Source organism: Microtus pennsylvanicus, chromosome 2 (assembly GCF_037038515.1).
Source record: "Microtus pennsylvanicus isolate mMicPen1 chromosome 2, mMicPen1.hap1, whole genome shotgun sequence".
NCBI classification, from domain to species: Eukaryota; Metazoa; Chordata; class Mammalia; order Rodentia; family Cricetidae; genus Microtus; species Microtus pennsylvanicus.
In genome coordinates this window covers 14881696-14908760 of record NC_134580.1, presented here as the reverse complement: position 1 = coordinate 14908760, position 27065 = coordinate 14881696, and the positions used below count along the sequence as shown (strand labels likewise).

Genomic DNA, 27065 nt, shown 5'->3' with positions numbered 1-27065 from the left:
GTGACCAGACTCCCTCCGTACACATGTAGCCTTGACCACTGACTCCTTCCCAGCCCTTCCCAACTGACCCTGCCTCAACTTGAACACTTCCCAGCTTCCCTGATGCCCTGGAAGGCACCTCATCACCACCAGACACTGTGCTGAACTATTTGGTGCTCATTCTCTGGGAGAACACAACTCAGCTTCTAAGGAAATCTGAGTAGGCCTTGTCCTACACTCAGCGAGCATTCAATAAAGGAGCAAATGAGGCACAGGAACAGGGTCCCAGGGAAATGGCTCCTTTTCTGTGCAGTCAGCCTCAGGCCTGTGCTGTATAGTAACAGAAGATGAGCATTCTCTCTGTGCTGTGCAGAACCTAGGAGAGCTGGGATATAGTCTCAGGCTTACCCTGACCTTTTTCAGCACCAAACACAGTGCTTGAGACAGAGTTTAACTGGCTTCCAGAAAATAACTAGATAGACTCACCAATGAGTTTCCAGGTTATTTCTTGTGGAATATTAATTTAAGACATGCTATATCTGTTTATGCTGTGGAGCATTTGTCCAATGATGCAATGATGTGATGCACTCTTACATGTTGCATATTTTTAACTCCGTGAAGCTGTTACTTTGCCTGCCCAAAACACGTGATTGTTCTAATAAAGAGCTGAATGGCCAATATTGAGGCAGGAGAGGATAGGTGGGACTGTCAGACAGAGAGAATAAACAGAAGGAAAGAGAGGGAAAAGGAGGAGAGAAGGCATCAGGAGCCAGATACACAGCAAGCCATGAAATAAGAAGAAAAGAAAGGTATATAGACTAGAGAAAGGTAAAAGCCCTGAGACAAAAGGTAGATAGAATAATTTAAGAAAAACTGGTTAGAAATAAGCTAAGCTAAGGCCAGGCATTCATAAGAAAGAATAAGTCCCAGTGCGATAATCTGGAAGCTGGGTGGCAGGCCCCCCAAAGAGTAAAATAATACAACTACAGTTATTCTCCTTCCAGAAACAGCTGCACACCCCAGCTCAAGTCCTTCAGGATAAGGGCCATGTTACCTCGGTGTCAACTATACACATGGTCTCCTGATCCCTGACCCTCGTCCCTGACTTCCTACAGAGGCCTAACAGGAGCACTTGCCTAGTCTATGATGCTAACCTGCCACACCCCTAATGCACCTGTTAGCCTTATGACCTTCCCAACTCCCTCATCCAAGTAATACTGATATCCTCCAGAGGTGCTGAATGAACATGCATCCATGCCAACGACCCTTGCCTGGCATCTCCACTATTTACACTCCCCTGAAACTACCCCTTGGCAAAGCACAGTTCTGCTCACTAAGCTGGCATTTACCTTCTCATCTGTCAATTCAGGTCTAGCCCACCTGCCCTAGCTCTCCTGCCCTCCTTGTGCACCTGTGATGCCTTAGAAACACAGAGTAAAGCCTCCCCCTTTCAAAACCAACCCGAGGACCTGCCTAGAAACAGGAAAGGCTATAGAGACTCTGGGGTGGCTTGAAGGAAAATAGCTCTCAAAGGGAGTGGCATTATAAGGAGGCATCCCAACCCTCCTCTTGGCTGACACTCAAGCCCTGAATACCTCACAGGCATACTATGCCAAACTGTGCTGGACTTATCCTGCTGCATGTCTGAGCCCCTGACCTCTTCCTAGAGGCATCTGGGTCTGTCTTAGTTAGGGTTTTCATTGCTATGAAGAAGAGACATCATGACCATGGTAACTCTTATAAGGAAAACATTAAATTGAAGAGACTCACTTACAGTTTCAGAGGTTCAATTCATTATCATCATGGTGCGGAACATAGTGGTGTGCAGGCAGACATGGTGCTGAAGCTGAGAGCCTCAGCTTGCAGGCAACAGGAAGTCAACTGAACAGTCATACTGAGAGAAGCTTGAGCAAAACAGACTTCAAAGCCCACTCCCACAGTGACACACTTCCTCCAACAAGGCCACACCTCCCAATAATGCCACTCCCTTTGAGAGCTATTTTCTTTCAAGCCACCCCAGAGTCTCTATAGCCTTTACTGTTTCTAGGCAGGTCCCTACAGGTTTTCTTTGGTTTACACTGCCAGCACTCCTATGTACCTACTCCCAGGTCGACACCAACAGGGTGGAGCTGCCCACCACTCACCCCACCCCAACTCCTGTTGTTCCTCTGATGCTCTGTATTATTGACACGGCAACCACTATGCAGTTAGGCAGTTCAAGGCAGTGCGGCTATGACTTGCACAGGAGCAGAAGTGAAGGAAAGAGCAGGAGCAAGAGCCTCTCATGAAACTCTTCACCTAGACCAGTCCATGCTTGATGAACGCAAGACCATGACATGGGGTCTTCCAGGCATTTACATCATAGCCTCCTACAAACCAATCACGAGTGTATAACCTCTCTTACAGGGCATTTAGAAATGTGGTTATAAACACTTAAAAACCACAAGAGAGAGTACAAGGGAACACAGCGGGTCTAGCCTTAATTGCAAGAGATATTTAATCAATAAATATTTGCTGTTCAGAGCTGCATCTGCATTTAGGATTACAAGGTGATAAACTGAAAATTTATTGTGACTCATTAGCACAAAAGTCTCTTAAACACTGAAAGTCAGACTCAATTTAGAGTAGGGGCCTCGAGTTCCCCATGACTGATCTTCAAAAATTAAAACGAAAGTAAAAGAGAAGAAAACGGTCAATAAAGTATGCTCGCTTCCAATCTTAAGCCAGGGTTAAGTAGGTGAGGGCATGAAAACAGCCATTGACAACCACTGAACTTTTCCAGAAGGACATTTGGATTGGCAGCTTGGATCTGGGCACTGGCACCCACTCTCCATCACAAAGACTATTTCCAAAATCTCCTGCCCCACACCTCCTTGTCCTCTTCCTTTTCCTGTCCTTCCTCCTTCTTCCTCTTCCTCCTCATCTTCTTTCCTCTCTTCTTCCTCTTTCTTCTCTTCTTGTTCTTTCTCCTCTTTCTCTTTGTTCTCCTCCTCTTGTTCTTATTCAATAACAGCATTACCAACACTTCTTTGCTTACACATACCCATTTTCTCTGAGCTGTGTGTTCTTCTGTGCTCTAAGATCCTAAGTCACAAGTCTGCATACAGTGATTCTTTACTGGTGGAAGTTGGAGTGAACTAATACAGCTGTCACGAGCTGTTGCTTGTCCTCACTTTCTGCCAGACTTGCCAAACCAACCTTGAAATTAAACAAAAACTAGACAATGCCATTCCAGCCACAGCAAAGTCCTATGTCATTATGCAGCCAAGACAGACAAGTTGGCCAGCAAGCCATGCTCCTCCAGCCAGGTACCAAGCCACGGTACATGCAGGAGGACATGGCTAGGCTGACCACTGACATACAGACTTACTGAGAGAAGCTTCCATGTGATTGGACGAACTGGCTTTGGGATTCCAGACCAACTCAGCTTCCGTAATTCCTCTATTGGAAGAAAAAAACAGAACAGAGAAAATCAAGGTCACAAGTGGCTCTAAAGCATCATACCATATCCCATCAGTGTCCCTGGGGGCCAGGGAGCCCTACAAATGGAACCAAAGTAAGCCTAAAGTATAAGCATTTCAGAGAGTGACTGTCCTCAATGAGTTACCACTCTATTAAAGCAAAACAGAGCATTGTCTGTCTTTGTATGTCTTAGATAAGACATGTCTATCAAAGGCAGCCAGGTATCTCTGATGCCACCTTGAGACAGGGAGGCCCTTCCTCCCTGAAGCAGTAGCATCCAGGGTACCAGCTTCCTCCCTTCCCACTATCTATGTGTCCCCTTGAACTCACAAGGCTAAGTCTCCATTTGGAAAACTTAGCTGACTCTCTTCTCCCTCCCACTCCATCCCACTCGCTGCTTCTTAATGCCTATTCAAGACGTCTTCTCAGCACTGGTTTCTGGGAGGTGAATTTGTCTTTACACAGCATTGACAAAGGTGAGCCACATGATACACAGCTAGGATAAGAGGGCTTCACAGTGGACAAGCACAAGACCTGGATGTCTTTACAAATACCACCAAGGAGCAGAACCAGAGAAGGACTAACCAAAGAGAGAAGGGCCTGCAGCCAAGGCAGTGAGTATATGACACAGTAGGGAAGGACAGTGGGCCCTGGTTCTGTCTCTGATCTCCTGAGTGGCTTGTGGGCTCATGTAGGTACGCAGGGACATCCATGCACTCCAGCTCCAGCAAGACAAAGCCAATTGCTTCCTTTGCTTCCATTAGAATCTACTATTAGACTCTTCCAACAGCTCAGAGCTCATGATTAATACCAGGAATAAGAGAAGTGATTACAGAGAAGACTTTGGTAATATAATCAACAAAATGCAAAGTCCTGACATCTAATCTTTTTCCAATTACTAAAGTCTAAGTAAAATAAGTAGAGAGTAATTGGGTGACTGCAACAGCAATAACCTGCATTCACAAAGGCCTCAGAAAACATCAAATCTCCCCCCATCTCCCCATGGATGCCATGAAGAACAGCGGCCTAATATTCGAATGCTGATAACCGTGTTTGCTAACCAGGCTCACAGTATCTCTCCCTCCTTGCAGCGCTGGTCTCTGGCTGAGGTTTATGAAGAAAGCACTGAGAAAACACACTTGGTTAATGTTCTCTGACCCCATCTCCACATTAAAAATAAATAAATAAATAAATAAATAAAGTTTCAAGTCAGGAATCGTGAATATAGTGGGTGAGATAAAGTTCTCGTTTTGTCAAAGCCCAGTGTTTAAAAGGAGCTTTGCATACATTGTCTCGCTGGCTCCTCAAAGCAGCTTGGATTAATCAGGCCTATGAACCCTGTCCATGCATGAGAACTGGTTTCACAGAGGTTAAGTAACTTGCCCTTTAATACCAGGTTCTTTTCACTGTATTAACTTCTATTCTTAAAGACTTTGTAGCACAGTCAAATACCACTTATAAATACAGACAGAGATCCTAAAGAAAGTCTTAACAGGCACAAACACAGTAACGTATCTGAAGAATAACATCTATCAGCAGATTCACCCAAGGGTGCAGGGATGGGTGTGAAGAAGGTACTACTGGGAGAGAACCACACTCTGTGATGACAGATGTCCCAAACATACTTTGCCTCCCTAGCAGAATGCCATCTGAGCAAAGTACCTGTAATTCCCAAGAGCAACAATGAAATGATAAGGTGTGGTGAGCCAGTCAAGCAGACCCCACTCAGATGAAGCAGAGCTAAGCCCCCTCCCCATGGTCAATGTGCAATGGAGCTGGGGTTCCATCTTAGACACTGGGAGAATAGCACAACGGCTCAGAACGCCAAGAAAGTCTCACTCTTGGGGAATCCTTGGGAGCAATCGTCTTTCTCTCTCTGACAGTGTGCTAGTTAGACATGAAACTAAGGATCATTATAAGCACCAACCAGCGCGGCCTACAGCCAACTAGAGAAGAGAAAGCAAGAACCAGGCAGGAGATGAGGGTCCATACTAAGCAGGATGGGCAGTGCACAAACTTGCCTGAACCAATAGCTTTTCCCTGTGTAATAGGTTAGTAAAAACTGTGAAGAATGTGAGCCTAAAAACTGTGCAGGCCAGGTAAGGAAACTAACTGGCAGGCTTCCCTCAGAGATAAGCATGGAGAGAGGGAGGTACCATGTTCAGCAAGGTTTAAGGTATAGTTCCTCTGGGCTAGGCAGGCAGCCAGAGGTAAAGAAATCATGGCCAAGAGCAAGAGCAAATGTGGCCTCCATGCCCAGCACTGGGAAGGGCTCACCTCCCAGCCAAAGCAAATATCAAGCCATAACCACTCAAAAGAAAGGCCTAGAAGAGCTACAAAACTAAACGGGGAATGTTACATCCGGAGATCAGGCAGGTTCCTTAGAGAACAGGACAACTGACAAAAGTTGCGTCAACAAGAGTAGTATTGTAAACCACATCAGCTCATACGAGCCTGACCTTGTGTGGAAAACAGGCTGCGGGACCAAGAGTGGACACAAGGAGACTGAGGAAGCTCAGCCTACAGGGCAGCAAGAAAGAAAAGCAAAAACCAGAGAGAGAGAGAGAGAGAGAGAGAGAGAAAGAGAGAGAGAGAGAGAGAGAGATATGCTAAATAAGAACAAGACAAGTCAAACCAGGTTGGATAGATAAGTGGGTTTCAGACTGAAAAATAGTATCAATTGTCACCAAAAAAAAAAAAAAAGGTAATTTTAACACAAAGAGAATTAAAATCGCAATGGGCTCTGCTGGATATATCAAAAAAAATTTGCAAGCTCATCTAGAAGAGCAAGGCTCTAAGAGAGCCAATAAAACTCTCAAAAAGAATAATGTGGGGCTATGAGATGGCTGTCTATAAAGTGATTGCCACGCAAGTCTCAGGACCCGAATTCCAATCCAACCACCCACGTACCTATATAGCAGCATGCACCAGATTCCCAGCATGCTGGCCAGGAGTACTAGCCAGGAGGATCCCTGAGCCTGAGCCTTTGAGGAGAAAAAATATGACATTGACCTCTGGCCTCTATGCACACGTGCACAGACATGCAAAACATGCATACCACACATCATACAATAAATAAAATAAAGAATGTGGCGCTAGAGAGATTGCTCAGCGGTTAATATTGCTCTTCCAGAGGAGTCAAGGTCATTTCCCAGTATCCACATCAAGTGGCTCACAACCATCTTGAACTTCAGCTCCAGAGAATCTGATGCCTCTGGTCCCTCTGGCCACCAGCACTCACATGCGCAAACACATATGCAGACAGATACCTACATATAATTTAAAATAATAAAAATAAGTCTTTTAAAATAAAATCTTCTTAAAAACTAAAGCTTGTGAAGAGATTTGCAGCAATAGTTAACGTCATCTATGACAGAATTACAGACATGAAGATAGGGCTTCTGTGAGAGACAAAGGGAAGAGACCCGCAAGGCAGGAATAATGGTTCAAATCAAACCTGCGAACACATGAACACCGAGTTGTGATAAAACGACATTCACACAACCCTGCGCCCGTTTCTAGATGAGACTGTGTCTTACCAGAAAACTAAGTCCAAATGATAACAAATCTGAATGAGGGCAGCCTGGCAGTCTAAAGCACAAGACGAAAACAGAATCTTCTGCTGTACTGTATGGGGAAAGGCCCTCCAAACCATGACTCTCAGAAACTACAATTGAAAAGATTAATAAACTAAGTATACAAGTTGGGATGTAACTATACAGTGTAAAGAAGTCAATTATTCAAACAGCGGGTGGCAGGCTTGACCGTTTCGTGCAGGGTATAAAAAGTCTCACACTACTCATACATAAAGAGCACATACACAAGTTAAAAGACGAACTGCCCACAGAAAACATGAAGATTCCCACAACACACGGCAGTGGCTACATAAAAGCAAGGTAGAAAATCTGTGATGTGACCAAAGCACTACACATTTAAATAAGAAATCCCCTAAAATAAGGTTGGACTAAATTGTAAATGAACCACGACACCCAATACTGAAAGACTGGGCACAGAGCTCTGACAGTTTGCTGTGAGTACAGACTGGGGTAATTTTTACTGGATCCGATTTTTTAAAACCTCTGAACAGCCACTTTACTGAGGAAGCCTATGGTTTTGTTTCCAAAACCAAGTAAGGGCTATGTCCGAGGACTTCACAGCAGAGAGCGCTATGAGCAAACCACCAGGAGCAAGCAATGTGTCCATTGGTAGAGACGGGACTCTGCACCGAGGAACACAAAACTGCCACCAGGAAGACCAGATCCCTTTTTGTGTGGACACGGAATAAGCCCACCTAAGCAGATGTGAAGGACAGAACAGAGCACAGCACAGCTGGTGTTGGGAGGGCTGGGGCACTAGTCAGGCCAGTAGAAGACTCCCATTATAGAGAACCCCACCAGTCTCTGCAGAATAGCAAGATTCTGCAGCTCAGGCACCTTCATCCCCAGCCTTTTACAATTAACACACATTCACTACACAACATGGTATGCTTTTGTGTTCTCATGTAAGTACTTCATGGCCTTGACCACAGTACCCCTACATTGCCCTCTTCTGACCTTGCCCCCTCCCTGCTGGTCTCCCTTATCTTCTCCCAAATTGCCCTTTCTTAGAAACATTCACGCTGATCAGACTCCACTGTGGGTTCATCCTAAGTTTTCTGTATCATTCATCGATGGGCATCTAAGGTACTGTGAACAGGGCTACAGTGGACATGGACTTGCAGTTATCTGTGGTAAGCTGATGTAGATGCCTTCAGGTTCATACTCAGGTATGGCTGGGCAACATGCTAGTTCCACTTTTAATTTTTTAGAGGAATTTCCATACTGATCCACAGAGGCTGTATTAATTTACATTCACACCAGCCGTGTGTGAAGCAAACTGCAGCTATCCAGGCCCAGCCAAGTCCTGTCAGATCTACAACTCCTGACAGTGTCCATCACCACTCACTTCCCTCCTCTATGGAGACAACCTGACTCCGTAGGGCAGTGTCCTGAGCACCTTCCCCCTCTCCAGGAAGCAGTTTTCCCTAAGAAGGTTCTCTAAGGTGCTGTACTGTATTGCATATCCCCCAACAATAGACCAAAGTTCCAGAGTCTGAACATCCTGGTCAAGATTTTCTATTTGAGCCGTTACAGGAGTGTTAACCAGCATCTGCTGTGAGTTAATCAGTCCTGTGATGACTGATCACCCTGAGCGCTGTGCAGACTCTCATGTTGGGGCCACTTCTGAACCTCCTGTGAGCGATGACATCTACCCACCTCTTACTGGGTGCGTCAATGTTTCATTGTTGACTTGGGAGTCTGTTTCTTCTAATCCCTGGCTTTTCATCTGCCTGTGAGTCACATGTTCATGTCTCACTGCATGCTGGTTACCGTGCTGAATACTTAATGTGCTGGTATCAATCAATGCCTGTGTAATAATAGCACCAGGTCTGTGCCAGTCAGCATGATCTCCTCCTCCAGAGGGCTGGAGGCACAGGCTCCTGACGAGGCTCTGTATTCCCTCTCTCCAACACTCAGTTCCCTACTGCTCTGGACTCTCTGCTTAGACCAGGGACCCTGAGGTGTCCTCTGCAGGTACCTGTGTTCTTTTCCTCACACTGGCTTCCTCCTCTCCAGCACTGGACTCCTGTCTTCTGCCTCAACCTCCCAAACTCTCATTCCCAATTTCTCAACGCAGTAAGATGCCAGCAGATTAATTTAACTTTCTCTACTTACATGGTAGCCTGGGAACTGTTTCAACTGCACCCAGAGCAACTGGAAAGCCAGACCCTTGTGCCACAGCTCAGCACACACTAATGCCCATCCAAGCATGGCTGCCCACACACTGGCCTAGTGTTCTGTCTGCAACACAGAAGCCGATCCTTCGTCACTTATTACCCTAGGGTTAAGCAAAAGTCAGTTTGCTAAGATTTTCAGATGAGATCAGCATGTTCAGGGTGTTATAGCCACAGATTGCTAACATTCTCAAAGAATTTCTATCACTGAAGTTAGCGGTACCCCAGGATGAACTGTAGCAGGTTTCTGGGTAACCCCTCCAGCAGACATCCCTCAGGCAGGCTCAGGTGAAACTGGGACCTGGTGGGGAGAAGTGGACACACAGTGTCCAGGGAAAAGCAGCTATGGCCTAGGAAAAGCTTTCCAGGGGAGACTGGCCACTACTTGGCCCAGGAAACTGATGCAAAGGGGCGGAGAGGGGGTCAGGAGGGACAGGAAGCAGGGGACAAGCCTGGAAACCCACTACAGTGCTGAAACATCTCACATCACAGAAAAGTACATGGCATGGCTCCTTTGGTTCCAGGAACAGTTCTAAAACTCCACTATGGGGCTCAGATTAATCATAACTACAATAAAGGCAATGACAAAAGTACTAGAGTCTAGCTAGTACTAACCTACTATACCAGTTCATCCTGGATGCCATTAGCCTCAATGCTTGGATGGCTGTGGATCTAACAAGGTCACCCACAGAACCAAGCATGAAGAAAGACATCTACCTCTACCACACTTAGTAACTGTCTTAGGGTTACTATTCCTCCGATGAAACACCATGGCCAAAAGCAAGTTGGAGGAAAGGATTTATTTGACTTAGGCTTCCACATCACTGCTCATCATCAGTGGAAGGCAGGGCAGGAACCTGGAGGCAGAAGCTGATGCAGAGGCCACGGAGGGGTACTGCTTACTGGCTTGCTCAGCCTGCTTTCTTATAGCACCCAGGACCACCAGAGACACCACCCGCAATGGACTGGCCCTCTCACATTAATCATTAATTAAGAAAATGCTATACAACGCTGTCCACAGTTGGATCTTACAGAGGCATTTCCTCAGCCGAGGTTCCTGTCTCTCAAATTACTCTAGTCTGTGTCAAGCTGACACTCAACTAACCAGCACAACAACACACTGCAGTCATCACTGTAACCGTCCCTGGCAAAAGCAGTGTAAGGAAGGACGGCTTGACTCTGGCTCACAGTGAGGGCACAGTCCGTCATGGCAGGGAACCCATGATGGCAGGAGAACGCCATGGCTGGTTACACTGAGTCAGGAAGCTGAAAGAGAAGAATGCTGGGGCTCAGCTCACTCTCTCCTTTTTACTCAGTCTGGGGCCCCAGCCCATGGATGGACTGATGCTCCCCATTTAGGGCTGGTCTCCCCATCTCAGTGATCTGTCTAAACACCCATTCTTGAGCACACCCAGAGGTCTGTCTTCTATGTATTCTAGATCCCATCAATTTGACAATATTAACCATCAAATATACTATGTTGACACGTATCTCTTTTCTCTTCTTGGAAAAGCCTGGTTCATCTTTGAACTGCCACCTTCAGTGACATCTCCGAAGGCCTTCTCTGTCACTTTGGAGATCGGCCCAGCCTGGGCTGTTAGCTCTGTAGTGGTTCAGACTCTGTGACCCTGGAAGTCAGAGCTCCTGCAACATTGGTCCATAAATGTGGGAGACACCTAGCCCAGGTCCTGTGCTAGCTGCCCACAAAAAGGCTCCTCTTCTGCGGAGGGCAGACAACAGCAGGGACACTGCTTTCTGCCACAAACCATGGTGACTCAGGTGAAATCTCTAGAAGCATGCCAGCCTGTCCTGCTTGCTGGCATGTGCAAGGCAGGTGCTCCAAGAAGCTTTTTTTTCTGTCCTCTGCTATTGTTCTAGTTGATGTTTTTTCTGCTTTGAACAGTTCCATAAAGCTTGTTTTTAATAATGTACACAGAGAGAATACACCTTAACAGTAGGGAACAATCCTACTGAAACAAAGTGTTTTGGAGGCACATGGGAAAACAGTTTCTGTGTCACCTCCTCTGGGTGCCCTGCCTCTCCTCAGCCTGTCATAAGGATACTAAGGCTATCTCTTGCAAGCCCTGGAAACATGTCCCTTTAGTGTCCTTGCTAAGAGCTTCCTCCCCGTTGCTCTTCTTCCGAATCAGTGAAGGAGGCATCTAGAAGGAGTCCAGGCTAGAACGTCACTGCTGAACACCAACCTATGGCACTGGACCCAGCTTGGTGCTACCCAAACAACACACAGGTCACAGCTGTTGGACCAGGAAGCAGTGCCACATGACCTGCAACCTGCTGGCCCAAAGCCGCCGTCCCTGCTGCCCCAACCTGTAGGACTACAGTCCCATCCTCACAGTGGCCAACCTAAACCCAGAGTACAACTAAATGTCAGGAGCTTGGAGAAGAGCTGCCCAGGAGCTATGGGATGGAGTGTGTGCCCAGCATGCAAAAAGTGAGATGTGACCCCCAGTACTGAAAAGAAAATAATAAAGCAAACACCATGAGTGTCAATAGTGGAAAGACATGCAACCCAATAAAAAATGAAAAGAATATGAAGAGGCATTTATCCATGGAAATACAGACAGCCAAAAAAGCACATGAAGTGACACTCAAAATCACACTGACAGGAGGAGCCACTTTACATGCAATAGCTAAAATTTCCAAATTCGGGAAATTCAGAAGCCTCACACACTGCTGGTGAGTGTAAAAAAAAAATGGCACAATAGGAAACAGTCTGCCAGCCCTCAACACATTAGACACCCTCAATACCAATCCAAGAGCGCTGAAAACAAATCTTACAGAAATGTACATTTGAATGCTCTCAGCAGTGCTATTCACTGGACATAAAGCAGAAACATCCAAATGTCCGTCAGAGGATGAATGGATACACAGACTGCAGCCTGCATACCACATGGGTCAGCTTTCCACTGTGGCAACCACCAAGATGACCAGCTCCTTAGAGGAAAAGGTCACCATGGCTTAAGCTAACAATTTCAGGTCACGGTTTGCTGGCCTTGTCACTTTGGACCCTGTAACAAAGCAGCAGGTCATGACAGAATTGTTCACCTCACAGCCAGACTGAGAGAGAGGAAAAGGAAAGAGCTGGAATCCTCACATTCTCTTGGAGGGCATAACTTCCACTGACCATGAGATCCAGTAGGTACCATCTCTTAATTGTTTGGTGACACCCTCCCCCAAAAGTACCACAGGCTGAGGGAACCAAGTATTTAACACAGGGACCTTTGGAAGATACATTCAAACCATTGTACAATGGAATATTAAGTTTGCATTTGGCAAGGTGGATAAACCTTGGAAACAATGTGCTGAGTGAAAGAAGCCAGTCTGCAAAGGTCATCTACTTATGGTTCCATTCATAAAAATGTTCACAATAGGCAAATTCCGACCAGCAGTGGCTGCCCAGCTGAGGGAAGAAGAGGTGGAAAAGTGGGGAAGATGTTCGGACATTGACTACAGTGACTGCACAGCTCTGCACACACTGGAGAAACTGAAGATTCTCTGGCATGGGATCTAGCCCTCAAACCACACCACCTTCTCAGGAAGGTGGATCTGGAAGATGGAAGCCTTGCAATAGAGGGTACGAGGGGCCAGGCTTTGGCAAGCAGCTTTTGTTCCTGACAGGAGGGCTTCCCCTGCACAGGAGGCAGAGCCATCTGAATCTGGATGTGACTAGCCACAAGATGAGCAACCAGTACAGAGTTCCAAGAGGAGCTCAAGGACCACTCCACCCTTCACCAAGTGGAAGGCAAGTGGAGGTGACACTAGTGGATCTCTGTGGAAGGCTCCTCTAACCTGCATACCAGTTCATCTAAAGTTGTCCCACTCCCGGACAATAAGCTTTGTTCCTAGGACTCTGAAATCATGCACAGTACAAACAAGCACTTAATACCCATCACAACACTGCTTACACATTTAGAAAAGAGATGTTTCTCACTCAGTTCTTCTCCTCCCTCTCTCCTCCCCCATCTCTCCTCCCTCTATTCCACATACACAGATGCAAATATTATAATGCAGAATCAGAGTTTTTCTATTTGATACTGTGACCTCCAGGCTTCCCATTTGGCCTGACCTAGAGATCTATATAGGTGAAACTTCTATTTTGAAGGGGTGTTCTTTATCGTAAAGGTCCTAAATGAAAGCTGCTACTCAAGGGATATCTGAAAACACACCGGAGATGATGAAGGAGAACTGAGAGCCTTCCAAAGACCACAGTAGGGAAAAGCAAAGTACAACTAATGGGTGCCTTGTGAACCAGCTTCCTCTTCCCAGACTGCAAGAGCCCTAATCACCTGTTAGTCACTTCACAAGGTCTAATTACACTGGTTTTCCCTTCAATACATTGATCTCACAGCCAATGCTGCATAGCATTTAATTAAAGGAAAGGCTACTGCTGTTTCATGCTAAAATTCTAAATCCTTACAAACAAATTAGGAGCTTGAGACTCCCATTTGTGCTTTCCAGTAAGAGCCATTGAAGACAAACCCTGAGCCTCCTAGAATTTCAGCGCACAATATCCTGTATTATAATATTTGTGTATGTAGGGAGGGGGAGGAGGACAAGAACCGAGAGCTATACTTAGTCTCACTCCACTGAGGTGGACCACCTGCTGACAACAGTTCCTGATGGCTGGTCACTCCCTTGTACTGATGCCATCACACACAAGGCAGGATACAGGCTCCTAAACACTGCTTACATCCTGTTGGTGCAAAGGGTCAGGACTCCAGCCCATCCATACCTGTTCACTCCAGCGCCCATGCATTTGAGCATCCTAACACCACCATCTGCAGAAGGCCCTCAGTCCAGAGCCCTAGACAACTGTGGGAGGACAGAGGTGTGCCCAAGCACTCTAGAGGGAGTCCCTCTGACTGCTTTCCTTCTGTAGCCGAAAGACCAGGAGCACATCCCTGGATGTCACATGTGGCTGAAGAGTCCACCAGCAGGAAGCTGGTTACACTTGAAGACCAGAGACAACCTTGTCGATGATAAGCCCAATTAACTTCAGATAAGTACTCAATATCATTACAAAGGCAGAGCAACATATTCCTTCATTCTCTGCAATTGATGTCACCTGTGATGCTCTGAGAGCCAGCTCGGGTGGCAGTGAGACGGCTGAAGCAGCCAGGAACTGGCCAGAGTCCCCACCCACCAGTCCATAAATCACTGGACAGACTCTGGCTCAGGACAGCATCAGCATACATCTATCTAAAACGGTCTGTCCCAGGTTCCCACCCAGAGGTCTACTCCTGAGCCCAGAAAGTCATCCTATGGACCCCACAATGATCCTACTGGAAGCAGTGCTGAAGTGAGCACACCGTCCTCTCAGGGGCCTTAGGCCTCCTCTTCCCCCATGCTGAAGTGAACATTCCTTTCTCTCTGGAGCCCTGGGCCTTCTGCTCACTTCCATTTGTACAAGTACTAGGTGACCTGCTTCCAAGCCTATGTGTACCCTGCTCACAAGTCCCATGAGGATGTGGGCTGATGAAACAGGTGAGAAATCGGGGCTTACCTTAGTTAGGGTTTCTGTTATTATAAAGAGACACCATAAGGACAGCAACTTTTATAAAGGAAAACATTTAATTGGGGCTGGCTTACAGGTTCAAAAGCTTAGTCCGTTACTGTCATGGCAGGAAGTATGGAGGCATGAAGGTAGACAAGGTTCTGGGGAAGGAGCTAATAGCTCTACATCAAAATCAGCAGACAGCAGGAAGAGAGAGTGACACTGGGACTTGCTCAAGCATTTGAAAACTTAAAGTCTGCCCCCAGTGACACACTTCCTGGAACAAAGCCACCCCTCCTAATAATACCATTCCCTATCACCCTATGGGAGCCTGTAAACAGAAGGTCTCACCTGGTTCCACTGGACTGGTTTCTCTTTACACACCTGGTCTGCTTGCAAGTTCCCACAGCTGCTTATGAAATAACCACTCTGAGGCTTATTATCAGTTATAATTGTTTAGTCGATGTCTTAGGCTTCTTACTGGTTAGCTCTAACTATTAAATTAACCCATTTCTATTAGTCTTGTATTGCCACAACACTGTGGCTACATGGTGTCTCTCTGACTCCACCTTCTCTCTCTCTCTCTCCCTCTCTCTCCCTCTCTCTCCCTCTCTCTCTCTCTTTCTCTCTCTGTTCAGATTTCCCACCTGGCATTACTCTGCTAAACCAGTGCCTGAAACATCTTTATTCATCAACCAATAAAAGCAACACATATACAGAAGGACCTCCCACATCAAGAGCCAATTTCATTCAAACCACCACAGGGCTCCAGGTATGCAAAGGAGCCCCCACCCTAGGAAGGTTACCATTCACACCTGTAGGTAGGTAAGTAACCATGTGACACACTATTCAAAGCCAACAAGGAGGTATGGTGCGTGATCATGTCAGGACAAGAGGTAACCAGAAACTGAAGCACTTAGGTCAGTGCTCAGCCTGTGTGGAGGCATCATAGGGTACTCTAGCTGGCACAAGAAGAAGGCTTCCTTGTGACACTGGGACCATGAAAAATGGGGGAAGGAAACAGATGCTAACTCCTGCTCTTGTGTCCCTCTTGTCACAGTGTCCTAAGAGCCTTCTATTATCTAAACACAACCTTAATAGTTAATATTCACAGGAATCTGCAGAGAACAAGGACAGTCCAGACCAGCAGGTTCCCGCTGCACAGAACAATAGGCCAACATAGGCACTTAAATCTAAGCAGTCGGTCAAGAAGACTGCCCGCGCTAGGTGTGCTAGCACACGCCTTTAATCCCAGCATCCGGGAGGCTGAGACAGGAGGATTTGTAACCTAGGCTACTACAAAACAGAATCTATGGAGAGAAGGAAGGCCTGAGCCTCTACTAACACAGCTGGATATGCAAAGTCCCTGCAGATTCATATGCAGGGGGTGTGTGTACTGGCAGCTGCTGGGCCTTGGGAAGTGACGGGTGTTGCCCTAATCAGCGGATCACTCTAGTGAAAGGGTCATCGCATGGTGGCATTTCTGAACAGAAGAAGTAGGTCACTAGGGGTGCATGCTGGAGAATGAAAATACATGCCTTGCTCTGGCTGCCTGTCCGCTCTGCTTCCCAATAACCACAGGCTTCAACCGCCATGTTGTTTGCAGACTCAATGCAACAGAGTCAACCATGAACACATACAACTACTTCCCTAAGTTATTTTCTAGAGTATCTCTGTCCCAATGGTGGAAAGTCTAACATGGTGAACACTGCCATGGCATGATGCCAATGGCAGGCATCATCCCAGTGATGACAAGGCACCCTGCAGGACAGTTCCCATCCCACTGTACAGATGAGGAAAGGACTCTACACCGACTCTCAACCCAAGTCCATGATCTCTACACTGAAATGGGTTCATTTCAGATGGAGCAAGTCAGAAGAGAGGCAGAGGCCAGAAGCACTGAGGGTACTGAGGAGCAAAGCTCAAGACTGGGAAAACGTTGGCTCAGAATAAACAGATTTCTAAAGAAAAGTCGAGAGATTCACTTTAGTAGATGTTATAGAAGAGAACGGAACCATGGCAGGGACATTCAGAGGGTGGGGGACACCCAGAAGACATGTCACAGATAGCTAGAAGAAAGCTTTTCAAGGATGCAGAATAAGAGGAAAGGACTTCAGAGGGCACACAGATTGAGAAACACTGCCCGAAGAGCAGACAATGAGCTGGGGCAGCACTTCTGGTCTGGAATCCATGGCCCTCTTGAGGGGAGTGTCTTTATCTCTGAGTCAGGAGACTGAGTTAACCGACTCCTTGGCTCCGGCTCCCACTTAGCTCTCCAACACACCTGGGCAAAAAACCTGCTAAGCCTCAAGAAAATGAGTAGTGAGAGCTTAGCATCACCTCAAAAGAACCAAGCCAAAGATGTGCAGAAGCAGCTGCCTGGGCCCTGGGCCAGCGGAAGCAGAGCTGTCTTTCCCAGAGGACCCTGCAAGAAAATGGAGCCTCCAAAGGGCCTCGGCACCCTTGTCTTTCCACCTCCTCCTCATCTTGGCCAGGCCAGGCCAGCCAGAAATGCCAGCCCACACGGCACCCACATTATTTCTGCAAACAGCGAAGGACAATGTACAGGAAGCACATCTGACCCTTGACTGTGCCCTTGGCCTGTGGAGAGGGGGGTGCTGCATCCATGGAGCCCGACACAGTGAGACAAGGCCAGCCCAACAGAGCAAGGCTCTCCTGCATTTCCAACACTGAATATGCAAAATGAGGGACTCTGGGAAGTTCCTGTCGGCTTGTTAGCACTGTCTCTTTCAAGTATCCATTTCTATAACTTGATATCAGGTAGGAAAAACATGCACAAAGGAAGGGCCTAAAACCAGAGACTGCTCTGTGCTAAGCAATGACCTCCTCCCACCTGACTCCTTTCTCTCCCCAGCCAACAGCAACACACTCTGAGACATCTGAGCCTACTTGTGTCTCCTCCCCAGCTGCTATCATGCCCCCTCTGAGCTGTGGACTTCCGATCAATGTTCTAATCTACTCACATCCAAATCCATGGAAGAAGACTCATTTTGCCTCATGGGCAAAGCAGCCAGTTTAGGGCCGTCCTCCTATGCTGGCTCGAACTCAGCCTAAGTGAGACAGCCTTCACATACAAACAGTTGGGGCAACAGAAAACCTCTAGGACCAACACAGGGACACTAGAGAAGCCCATAAGAGATACCCACCCCAGGTCTGGCATCGGGTGGCAACACACTGAAACTATCACCAGCCTTCCATCCCTGAGCTTACCATCTTATACCATCCCCTCCCGAGTGACAGACAGAAACCTCCTACAGACACAGCCCATGACAAGAGCCAACGGGCACACACTTTAAACTCTTTTTTTTTTTAAGGTCAAGATTTTATGTTGAGATTATCTCAAATTATCCAGCTAGCCCAATTAACATAGTCACAGTTACATAGTTCATATAAGGGAAATAGAGAGGGAAAGTCTAGGGAGAACAGGCAAGTTATCCTAAGAAATAGCTGGGGGGGGGGGGGAGATATGCTTCTTGTTTGAAAGATGGAAGGGGCACTGAGCCAAGAGTTATAAGGATCACAGCTTTAGGAGATGGCAATGAGCTTCCCTTAGGTCCTCATTCATTGCTATGTAACTTGCATAACACCAATTTAAAGTGTACAATTCAGCTACCGGTGTGTATTGGTCTTAAGCAGATAACCACAAGTGTTATGAATCTAACAGAACAGTGGTCCTGACCCACAGAAACATGCCCAGAGGAGTCTGTTGGCAGATGTCAAGGGCAGGTTACCACCAACGTTGGGTGGTATAGTAACTGACAGCACCATCTGCCATTGCCCCATGGAAACAGGCATCGGCTTAAACAGCCAGGCCCAGGCCACAGGGCAGAGTCCATAATGGAAGAGAGAGTTTCCCATTTCACATCTACCCTGGCACACCTGAGACGTTAAGATAAGCAGTGTGAACAGATGCTGGGAGGGCAACTCTAAGACCTGCAGACAGCACCCTAAGAAGGCTCAAACAGAATGGGGTGCAAAGAGGGTCCACACAAGGTCTCTTCCACAACTCAGCATTATGGGATTTAGGAAGTCACATGGGGAAAGTCCATCGGTTCAGAAAAAAGGAATCAGACACTGTTACCAGGAACTAACACACACCAGGAGAAATGCCGTAAGAAGAATATGAATTGCTCAGCCTTGCAACCCAAAGTGTACGTGAGACTACTTACAGCAACGTGTCATAATGCAGTCAAAACTGTAAGCATATTTATGACTATTTGCAGCAGAAATAGTATATAATAAAAAAGTAATATAGAGAAATAGCATAAACATCATCTTACAGCTCTAGCTATGGTAACCAAAAGCCCTTGTCACAGGGAGAGAAGTGATAAATATCTAGCAAAGAGCCCATCTTGGCCTGCTGTCTGCAGTACTGCAGAGAGCCTGCAAATCAGTGGTTAGCTACCCTGACCCCAGGTTGCCCCTCAGCTCTAAGATCCCATGGCCTGCTCTGAAGCAACTGTCTCAATGAGGCATCACTTAAAATTCACATGCAGCCTGCTTTAAATGCCACTGCAGTTAGTCACAGGCCAATTTATGGGCCTAGAGTCAACTCCAGCTAGCTACACAAGCACTGCCTCTCCACAACAGCGTCCCTCGGTTCTCAGGGTCCCTGACAGAAAGTGGCCAACCTGAGACTACACCTGCAGGGTGAGGCAGACCCTAATCTCCATGGGGATACTTCAAGAGTTCCTGCCACATCCCTCCTCTGCTCTGTCTGGGGAGTGAAAATGTTAGAGGCCCTGAAAACAGGAAATGTATCTAGCCACTTCTAATGAAAAAAGCCCACAATGACAAAGCCATCCTTCAAATAACAAATAAGCTCTCTAGAACAAGACTGCCACCCAGGAAGAAGGCCTGCCACTGAGGAGGTACCCAGGGAGGCTACCATTGGTGTTTTCTGTACAGACATCCACACATGTGAGTAAGCACACACTAACGTGCATTCTCCACCCCACCTTGCAGATTTTAACTGTTTCCCAAGGTATCTGAGAACTGACCATGAACATGCTTTTTAGATGTTTTCTTTACAAATGTCAACTTGGAACTGAAACTTTTTCACTACAAATGCTATTTTCTCTCCTAGGAATGTGGGAGACAGTTGTCTCCAGTTAACCACAGTGCCTGGTAGGCACCAGAACAAAGTGAATGTGTGTACCTTATAATAAAAAAATCTCTAAAACTTGGCAAGGATAACCTGAGATCAAGGGGAGTCTGCACATGGTAGGGAGGACAGCCAGAGATCAAGGGGAGTGTGCACGTGGTAGGGAGGACAGCCTGACATCAAGGGGAGTGTGCACGTGGTAGGGAGGACAGCCTGAGATCAAGGGGAGTGTGCACGTGGTAGGGAGGACAGCCTGACATCAAGGGGAGTGTGCACGTGGTAGGGAGGACAGCCTGAGATCAAGGGGAGTGTGCACGTGGTAGGGAGGACAGCCTGACATCAAGGGGAGTGTGCACGTGGTAGGGAGGACAGCCTGAGATCAAGGGGAGTGTGCACGTGGTAGGGAGGACAGCCTGACATCAAGGGGAGTGTGCATGTGGTAGGGAGAACAGTCTGAGATCAAGGGGAGTGTGCATGTGGTAGGGAGGACAGCCAGAGATCAAGGGGAGTGTGCACGTGGTAGGGAGAACAGCCTGACATCAAGGGGAGTGTGCACGTGGTAGGGAGAACAGCCAGAGATCAAGGGGAGTGTGCACGTGGTAGGGAGGACAGCCAGAGATCAAGGGGAGTGTGCACGTGGTAGGGAGGACAGCCTGACATCAAGGGGAGTGTGCACGTGGTAGGGAGGACAGCCTGAGATCAAGGGGAGTGTGCACGTGGTAGGGAGGACAGCCTGACATCAAGGGGAGTGTGCACGTGGTAGGGAGGACAGCCTGACATCAAGGGGAGTGTGCACGTGGTAGGGAGGACTGCCTGAGATCAAGGGGAGTGTGCACGTGGTAGGGAGAACAGCCAGAGATCAAGGGGAGTGTGCACGTGGTAGGGAGGACAGCCTGACATCAAGGGGAGTGTGCACGTGGTAGAGAGGACAGCCTGAGATCAAAGGGAGTGTGCACGTGGGAGGGAGTGAGAGGTAGAAGACATGAAGAAAATTAAAACAGTCATGGCAGGGGAAACAAGACACACTCAGTCAGTCCCCCACCCAGGACCCATGATGAGACTGCGGGACTGAGGATACCCCAGGGCAGGTCAGCCTCCTGAGCTCCCAAGCAATGCCTCTACTTCAAACTAATGCCTCAGAACACAGTAGATGCCCCAAGGTCATCAGGCCGCTTAGGTGGGGTCTCAGACACTGAGTGTGATTCCTTCTGAAAGGTCTTTTTCAACCTGAGCCTTAGCCCCAGTCCCAATCAGCTAGAGGTCATGCATTCCTGACTGTAAGGAAGGCAGGAAGCCTTGACGGGCCAGGCCTGGCATGCTGCATCCCCACAAGTCCCCACTGAAGGAGGCCTGCCTGTCTGAGGGGCTCCTGATAGCACCGTGTTCTGAAAATAGCAGGAGGCACAGAAATTTTTTTAATGCATACTGAAGTACAGGAAGGTGAAATGACATGATGTCTGGGATTTGCTTTGAAATACTCCAGCAAAGAAAAGAAAAGGAAAAAGGGACAGATGAGTCGACTGCAGCGGCAACCTGACAGCTGCTGGATGTTGGGGACAAGCGTCCTGGCTTCATTGCATGTTCTCCTGACCTTTGTGTGTGTTTGAAATTTTTCATAACGCAGATATTTTTTAAGGCATGAAGGAAGGTAAAGGAGGCACAGACCTTCCGACGATGACTGATGACACTCTCGTTCTGGAAAACTAAGCTTCCTGAGGAGCTGCCTCCCCGCTCACACCAGGGCCCCCTAGGGCCCAAGGAACTATATTATCTACATTTCTTAGTGCAGCCTCGCAAAGATCTAGTGCTCTGACAAGGAAGCTGCCAACGCCCAGTGATAAGCACAAACGCAAATGGGCAGTCGCGGCTAACAAGAAGCACCCTCCCCACGGAACATCACAGCAGAGGCTGCCGTTCACCTCAGTGTCTAGCAGTGATGCTTACGTGAGGCATATATGTGCTGCCGGGAAAGACGTAACAGGAAAGGCAAGAGCAAGGCGCCCAGCAGAAGACCCTCAGTGGCAAACTCCTCAGATTTTGCCTGGCAACAGCACTAATGGCAACATAGCACCCGCTTCTTGTCCCAGACAGATGGATTTTAAGAAGCCTCTCTTCCTTTAAACACTGAATTTCTTCCCCTGAGCCAACACCCAGTCTTCCCAGAGGCCCTATGCTATTGCCAGCTTCCAGCTGGCTGCTCCAGGCAGGAACTGCGGCAAGACACTAGGTCATCCTGGAGATGCCTCTGCGCCACTTCCTCCCTGAGAGCTGAAGCCCAACTCGATGACGAGGACCCACTCTGAAGTCCCCGGCCTGCCACGTCGACATGATCATCATTCTATCACTTTCAAATAAGAGCCTAATATTTTGAGCATAATGATTTTAAGGAGCTCAACAATTTCTTTGCATGCATTATTCATTTGTGACACAAAACTGTTATTTCACTGAGATTACTGTAAATCGCTACATGAAGAGCTGGCTTGCATGAACAATTAAATGATAGATATGATAAACTAGATTTATAAGCTTTATGTTCCTATAACATAAATTCCCTGAATGATTTAACTCAGCAGAGCCAGAAATCCCTTCCAGATGTCGAGTCCGTGGATCTGCAGCTCCCCCACCAGCATTTCCCAAAAACTTACTCAAGGCTGAAAGGAAAACATTTAATAAAAGGTTTAATGTCTCTATGGTAACCAGAGCAACTTGTTTCAAAAATGAATAATAGCCCTGTTAGGTGCTTCATTAAAATTTTCCCAACCAAATACTGCCCTTAATCTTCTCAATGGAACAAAAGGCTTATTCAGAATACATGTACACGACTGAGACTCAGTCAGACACAAGCCTGCGCCTGAGTGCAGACATCCGTCAGTCGGCAACATGAAGATGGGATCTAATCAGCTGAGATGAGAGAAAGTTGGGTATTTATCTGGAAACAATTGATTAAAAACCTCAATATCCCACTGTTTGGATCTTTTCTTCACTAATCAGCAAATTAATGATGGCCCTCCTCTCAACAGAGTAACTCTCCTGACACAGGTGACTAGGCCTGCAGACAGTGCCCTAGGCTGCCAACCAAACAGATCTGACTTCTCTGGAGTTCTGGAACAGAAGCAACAAGAACTTAAGACCGGGCCACAGGAGGAACCCCTGGATAACACCTGGACAAGGCTTGCTGTGACCATTTCTCCCCAAAATGCTCCTGTCATTTTCCATTCAAGAGTCAAGCCAGGGCCACAAGCTCAGAATACGTTCCAGCCCACAGTCCAGCATGCAGTTCTGCCCATCCGCTGCTGCAGTACCTGTGGGGGTGCAGAGACTGTCACACTCACGCATGGGACTGGCTACAGACCCTACAGGGGCCCACATGGAAGACCCAACTCAAGCCAACCCTGTTTAGAAACTACCTAGAAGCTTCGGCCTGTGCATCCCACCTGGACTTTATGCCTGGACTGTCTACCCCAACCAGCCATCAGCTCTCCCACTTCTCAGATCCAACCACCTTTACAATTTGCCCATCCCGCCTCCATCTCAGGCCTTAGTCCTGTGGCTCTGTTCCCTGGTACAGAGGAGGTGTTTAGGAAGCCATGCAGGTGCACACACAAAGGGGAAGGGGCCAGGCAGACTCCAGCAGTCACCTCACTACAGCTGTGCACACACACTTCTCCAAACCAGAGAGGACAGGGAGCAGCAGCAAGTAGGTGAGCACTCCGGCAGTCAGCATACCCAGGAAGCACAGCTGTGGGAGGTCCTATGACTGTGAGATGCAGAAAGGAGACGATTCTCAGCGGGACCCTTCCTCAGAGGGCCCAGAAGCACAAATAAGAGTCCAGCCCCCACACCCACCACATCCTGCCCTCCACCTAGCTCAAGACTCTTCTCCTTTGCAAGTGACAGGCCAAAGAGAGATTATGGAATCATGTCTTACTGAACGCCACATGCATCTGGCCTGAGACTTCTTGACGCCCTCCCAAATGCGTTCCAGCCCCACCACAGTATGGCACTGGCATCTGTTGTGTGATCAGTTGAAAGCAGCTGCCCTTGCAGATCATGTGAGAACATAGGATGTAATTCACTGCTGCTTGTTCGTGTCCATTCGCGGGCGAATTAGCTTCACAGATGCAACTCACTGTCATTAATAGGAAAGAAACTTGACCTTTGTCATCCCAGAGAAGCAGGAGGTAACACAGCCCTGTCTGCCTAATCACCTCAAAACAGATAATGGACCCTACAGCCCTCCTCTCAGAGCATCCCAAAAGTCCCTAGGGGCCAAGCACAGAACAAGCGATTCCAACAGCAGCTTGTTTCACCGAAGGCATCCTGGGGCCACACTGTACTCCAGTGTGCAGATACCAGGCAGCCTGGGCGGCTCAGTCACAGCAGAGGGAGAGTACATAAAGCAGCCTCACAGTGACACTGTAAAACACGGGGAGATGGGAAGTGGGGGAGCAGGCCTGGGAGGAACAAGGGAGAAGAAAACTCGCCAGGATGTAATATATGAGAGAAGAATACATACATACAAACTCACACACATATACATAAGTACATACGTACACACATACATATATACACACTCACATAAAACACAGGACTGGGGACATAGCTCTGGGGCAAACTGCTTGCTTAACATGTGCAAGGCTAGGTCTTGTAGCCCAGCACTTCAGAGAGGGGAGAAAAAAGTCAACAGTGTCCTCATCACTCAACACCCAAGTTAAGTAGCTTAGAAAACACCATGGGGGGGGAGGGGCTGGAGAGATGGCTTAGAGGTTAAGAGCACTGACTGCTCTTCCAGAGGTCCTGAGTTCAATTCCCAGCAACCACATGGTGGCTCACAACCATCTGTAATGAGATCTGGCATCCTTCTCTGGCGTGCGGGCATACATGGAGGCAGAATGTTGTAAACATAATAAATAAATAAATCTTAAAAAAAAGAACGAAGCCGGGCGGTGGTGGCGCACGCCTTTAATCCCAGCACTCGGGAGGCGGAGGCAGGCGGATCTCTGTGAGTTCGAGACCAGCCTGGTCTACAAGAGCTAGTTCCAGGACAGGCTCCAAAGCCACAGAGAAACCCTGTCTCGAAAAACCAAAAAAAAAAAAAAAAAAAAAAAGAACGAAATTTAAAAAAAAAAAAGAAAACACCATGGGGCAGCCATATTGTGCCTACTCCCTCAGTAGACCAGGCTAGCCTCTAACTGACAGATGCCTCTACCTTCCATGTGTTGGGAGTAAAGGTGTGCGCCACCACACCCAGCTCCATCCTCATGATGAGAACCTCACAGTTACACCCACAGCCACAGAAAGAGCTAAAGCCCTGCATATACCGAGCACAGCACTGGTAAGAGTCACCCTGAGGACTTCCTGCAGTGGGAGGCTGCTAGGAGTCCAACCAGTCAGCGACATCAGCAGCATCTCAGACCCTGACACACCACCTGTTCCCAACTCAACCAGCCAGTGAGCAGCACAACTACTCATACACAACTAACCAAGGTTATCGCCACTAACACACTACCTACTCTTTAACTTATCTAACCAGCTGTGGCACCACTATTCCCATCTGACATGAGAGGATGATGAAGCACAGAGAAACTGGCGTTTTCAGCTCATCCTGGTGAAAAGTAACAGAATGGGCTGGGCCCATTAGTCACCACACCTCAGTAGACAGTGTTCTAAGCAAGGAAGAGAAAGCCAAGAGAACTTAAGAAATGGCTCAAAGGTGAAGAATAAAGCCAAGGACAATGGCAAGGGGTTTTGATCCTACTTCATGTTCTGGCTTTGTGGGAGCCTAGCCAGTTTGGATGTTCACCTTCCTAGACATGGACGGAGGGGGAAGGACCTTGGACTTTCCACAGGGCAGGGAACCCTGACTGCTCTTTGGACTGGAGAGGGAGGGGGAGAGGAGTGGGGGGAGGGGGAGAAGGGTGGGAGGAGGGGGAGGGAAATGGGAGGCTGGGAGGAGGTGAAAACTTTCTTTTTCTTTTTCTCAATAAAAAATTTTTAAAAAAAGGTGAAGAATATCTGATATATGACCTCCTCCCCTATGAAAGGGCCATTCAATTTGCAAAGGGGTCAGAACCCACAGGTTGAGAATCACTGTCTAGAGGAAAGGCTTTTCTTTTTTATCATCACATATGGGGCTAACAGTGGTCTTGTCCTGTACAGCCCCTTGCTAAATTAATGTGCACTTCTATACCTAATTAAGTGAGTTATTTATTATGCAAAGACACCGACTTTTTCAGCATCTATTGAGGTGGTCCTATGCTAATTTTCCCCTCATTCTGCTACTGAAACTTACCACACTTGATGACATGTGTATGCTGATCATGGGGTTAGATATTGTCACTGTACTGCTGAATGCAGTTTCTCAGGACTCCAAGGATATGTGTACATCAGTGTTCATCAGGAATGCTGCCAGCAGTTTTCCTGTCTCGTAGTGCTCTTCTCTGGAATTTTCATCAGGTTGTATCTTCTAACACAGGAGTAGAACTGCTCCCCTCACTTACATTTTTTAGAGGAATTTAGGAAGGGGAGAACTCACTAGTGTAGTCACCTAGTCTGGGGCTGTTTGCTGGGAGTCTGTGACTACTGAGTAACTCTCCATCTCACTGCTCGTTTACTTATCCTACTTCCTATGCTCCATGGAAGCTGTATATTCTAGGAATCGACCCCTCCTCTTATTATCTAATGTCTACCTATTCACTGTGGTCTCACGTCATCCCTGGTATGTGTGGTATAAGCTGTAATGATTCCTCTTAATTTATAATTTTATTTGCATTCCCCTCCTCAACCTAATCAGTCTAGCCAAAGTGTGTTAATTTTTTTCATATATATATATATATATATATATATATATATATATATATATATATCTTAGTTTGGCTATTGCTTTTCCAAGTGTATATTCTATTTCTTCCTAGTTTTTGAACTTAGTTTATTTTCTTCTCTCTTTCCTTAAAATACAAAATTCATCTGTTTACTTGAGATCATGATTCTTAAAAATCATAGTTTTCTTTCAAGACAGGGTTTCTCCGTGTAACAGTCCTGGCTGTCCTGGAATTCTCTATGAAGACAAAACTGTTCTCAAACTCAGAGATCTGCCTGTCTCTACCTCCCAGGTGCTAGGATTAAAGGCATGCACTACCATGCCAGGCTGAGATCATGTTTCTTAATGTAAGCAATTCACCTCATGGCCAGTGAGCTGATGTTAGTAAGGG

General features: G+C 47.3%; 1 protein-coding gene across 1 annotated transcript in view; it reads right to left on the bottom strand.

Annotated features, from left to right (window-relative positions):
* Window positions 1-27065, bottom strand: part of Tbc1d22a (TBC1 domain family member 22A) — a 288481-nt gene that overhangs the window by 199000 nt on the left and 62416 nt on the right. Inside the window, exon 5 of the mRNA XM_075960266.1 lies at window positions 3350-3420. Within this exon, the coding sequence (XP_075816381.1) occupies window positions 3350-3420 (71 nt within the window). The remainder of the gene's footprint in view (window positions 1-3349; window positions 3421-27065) is intronic.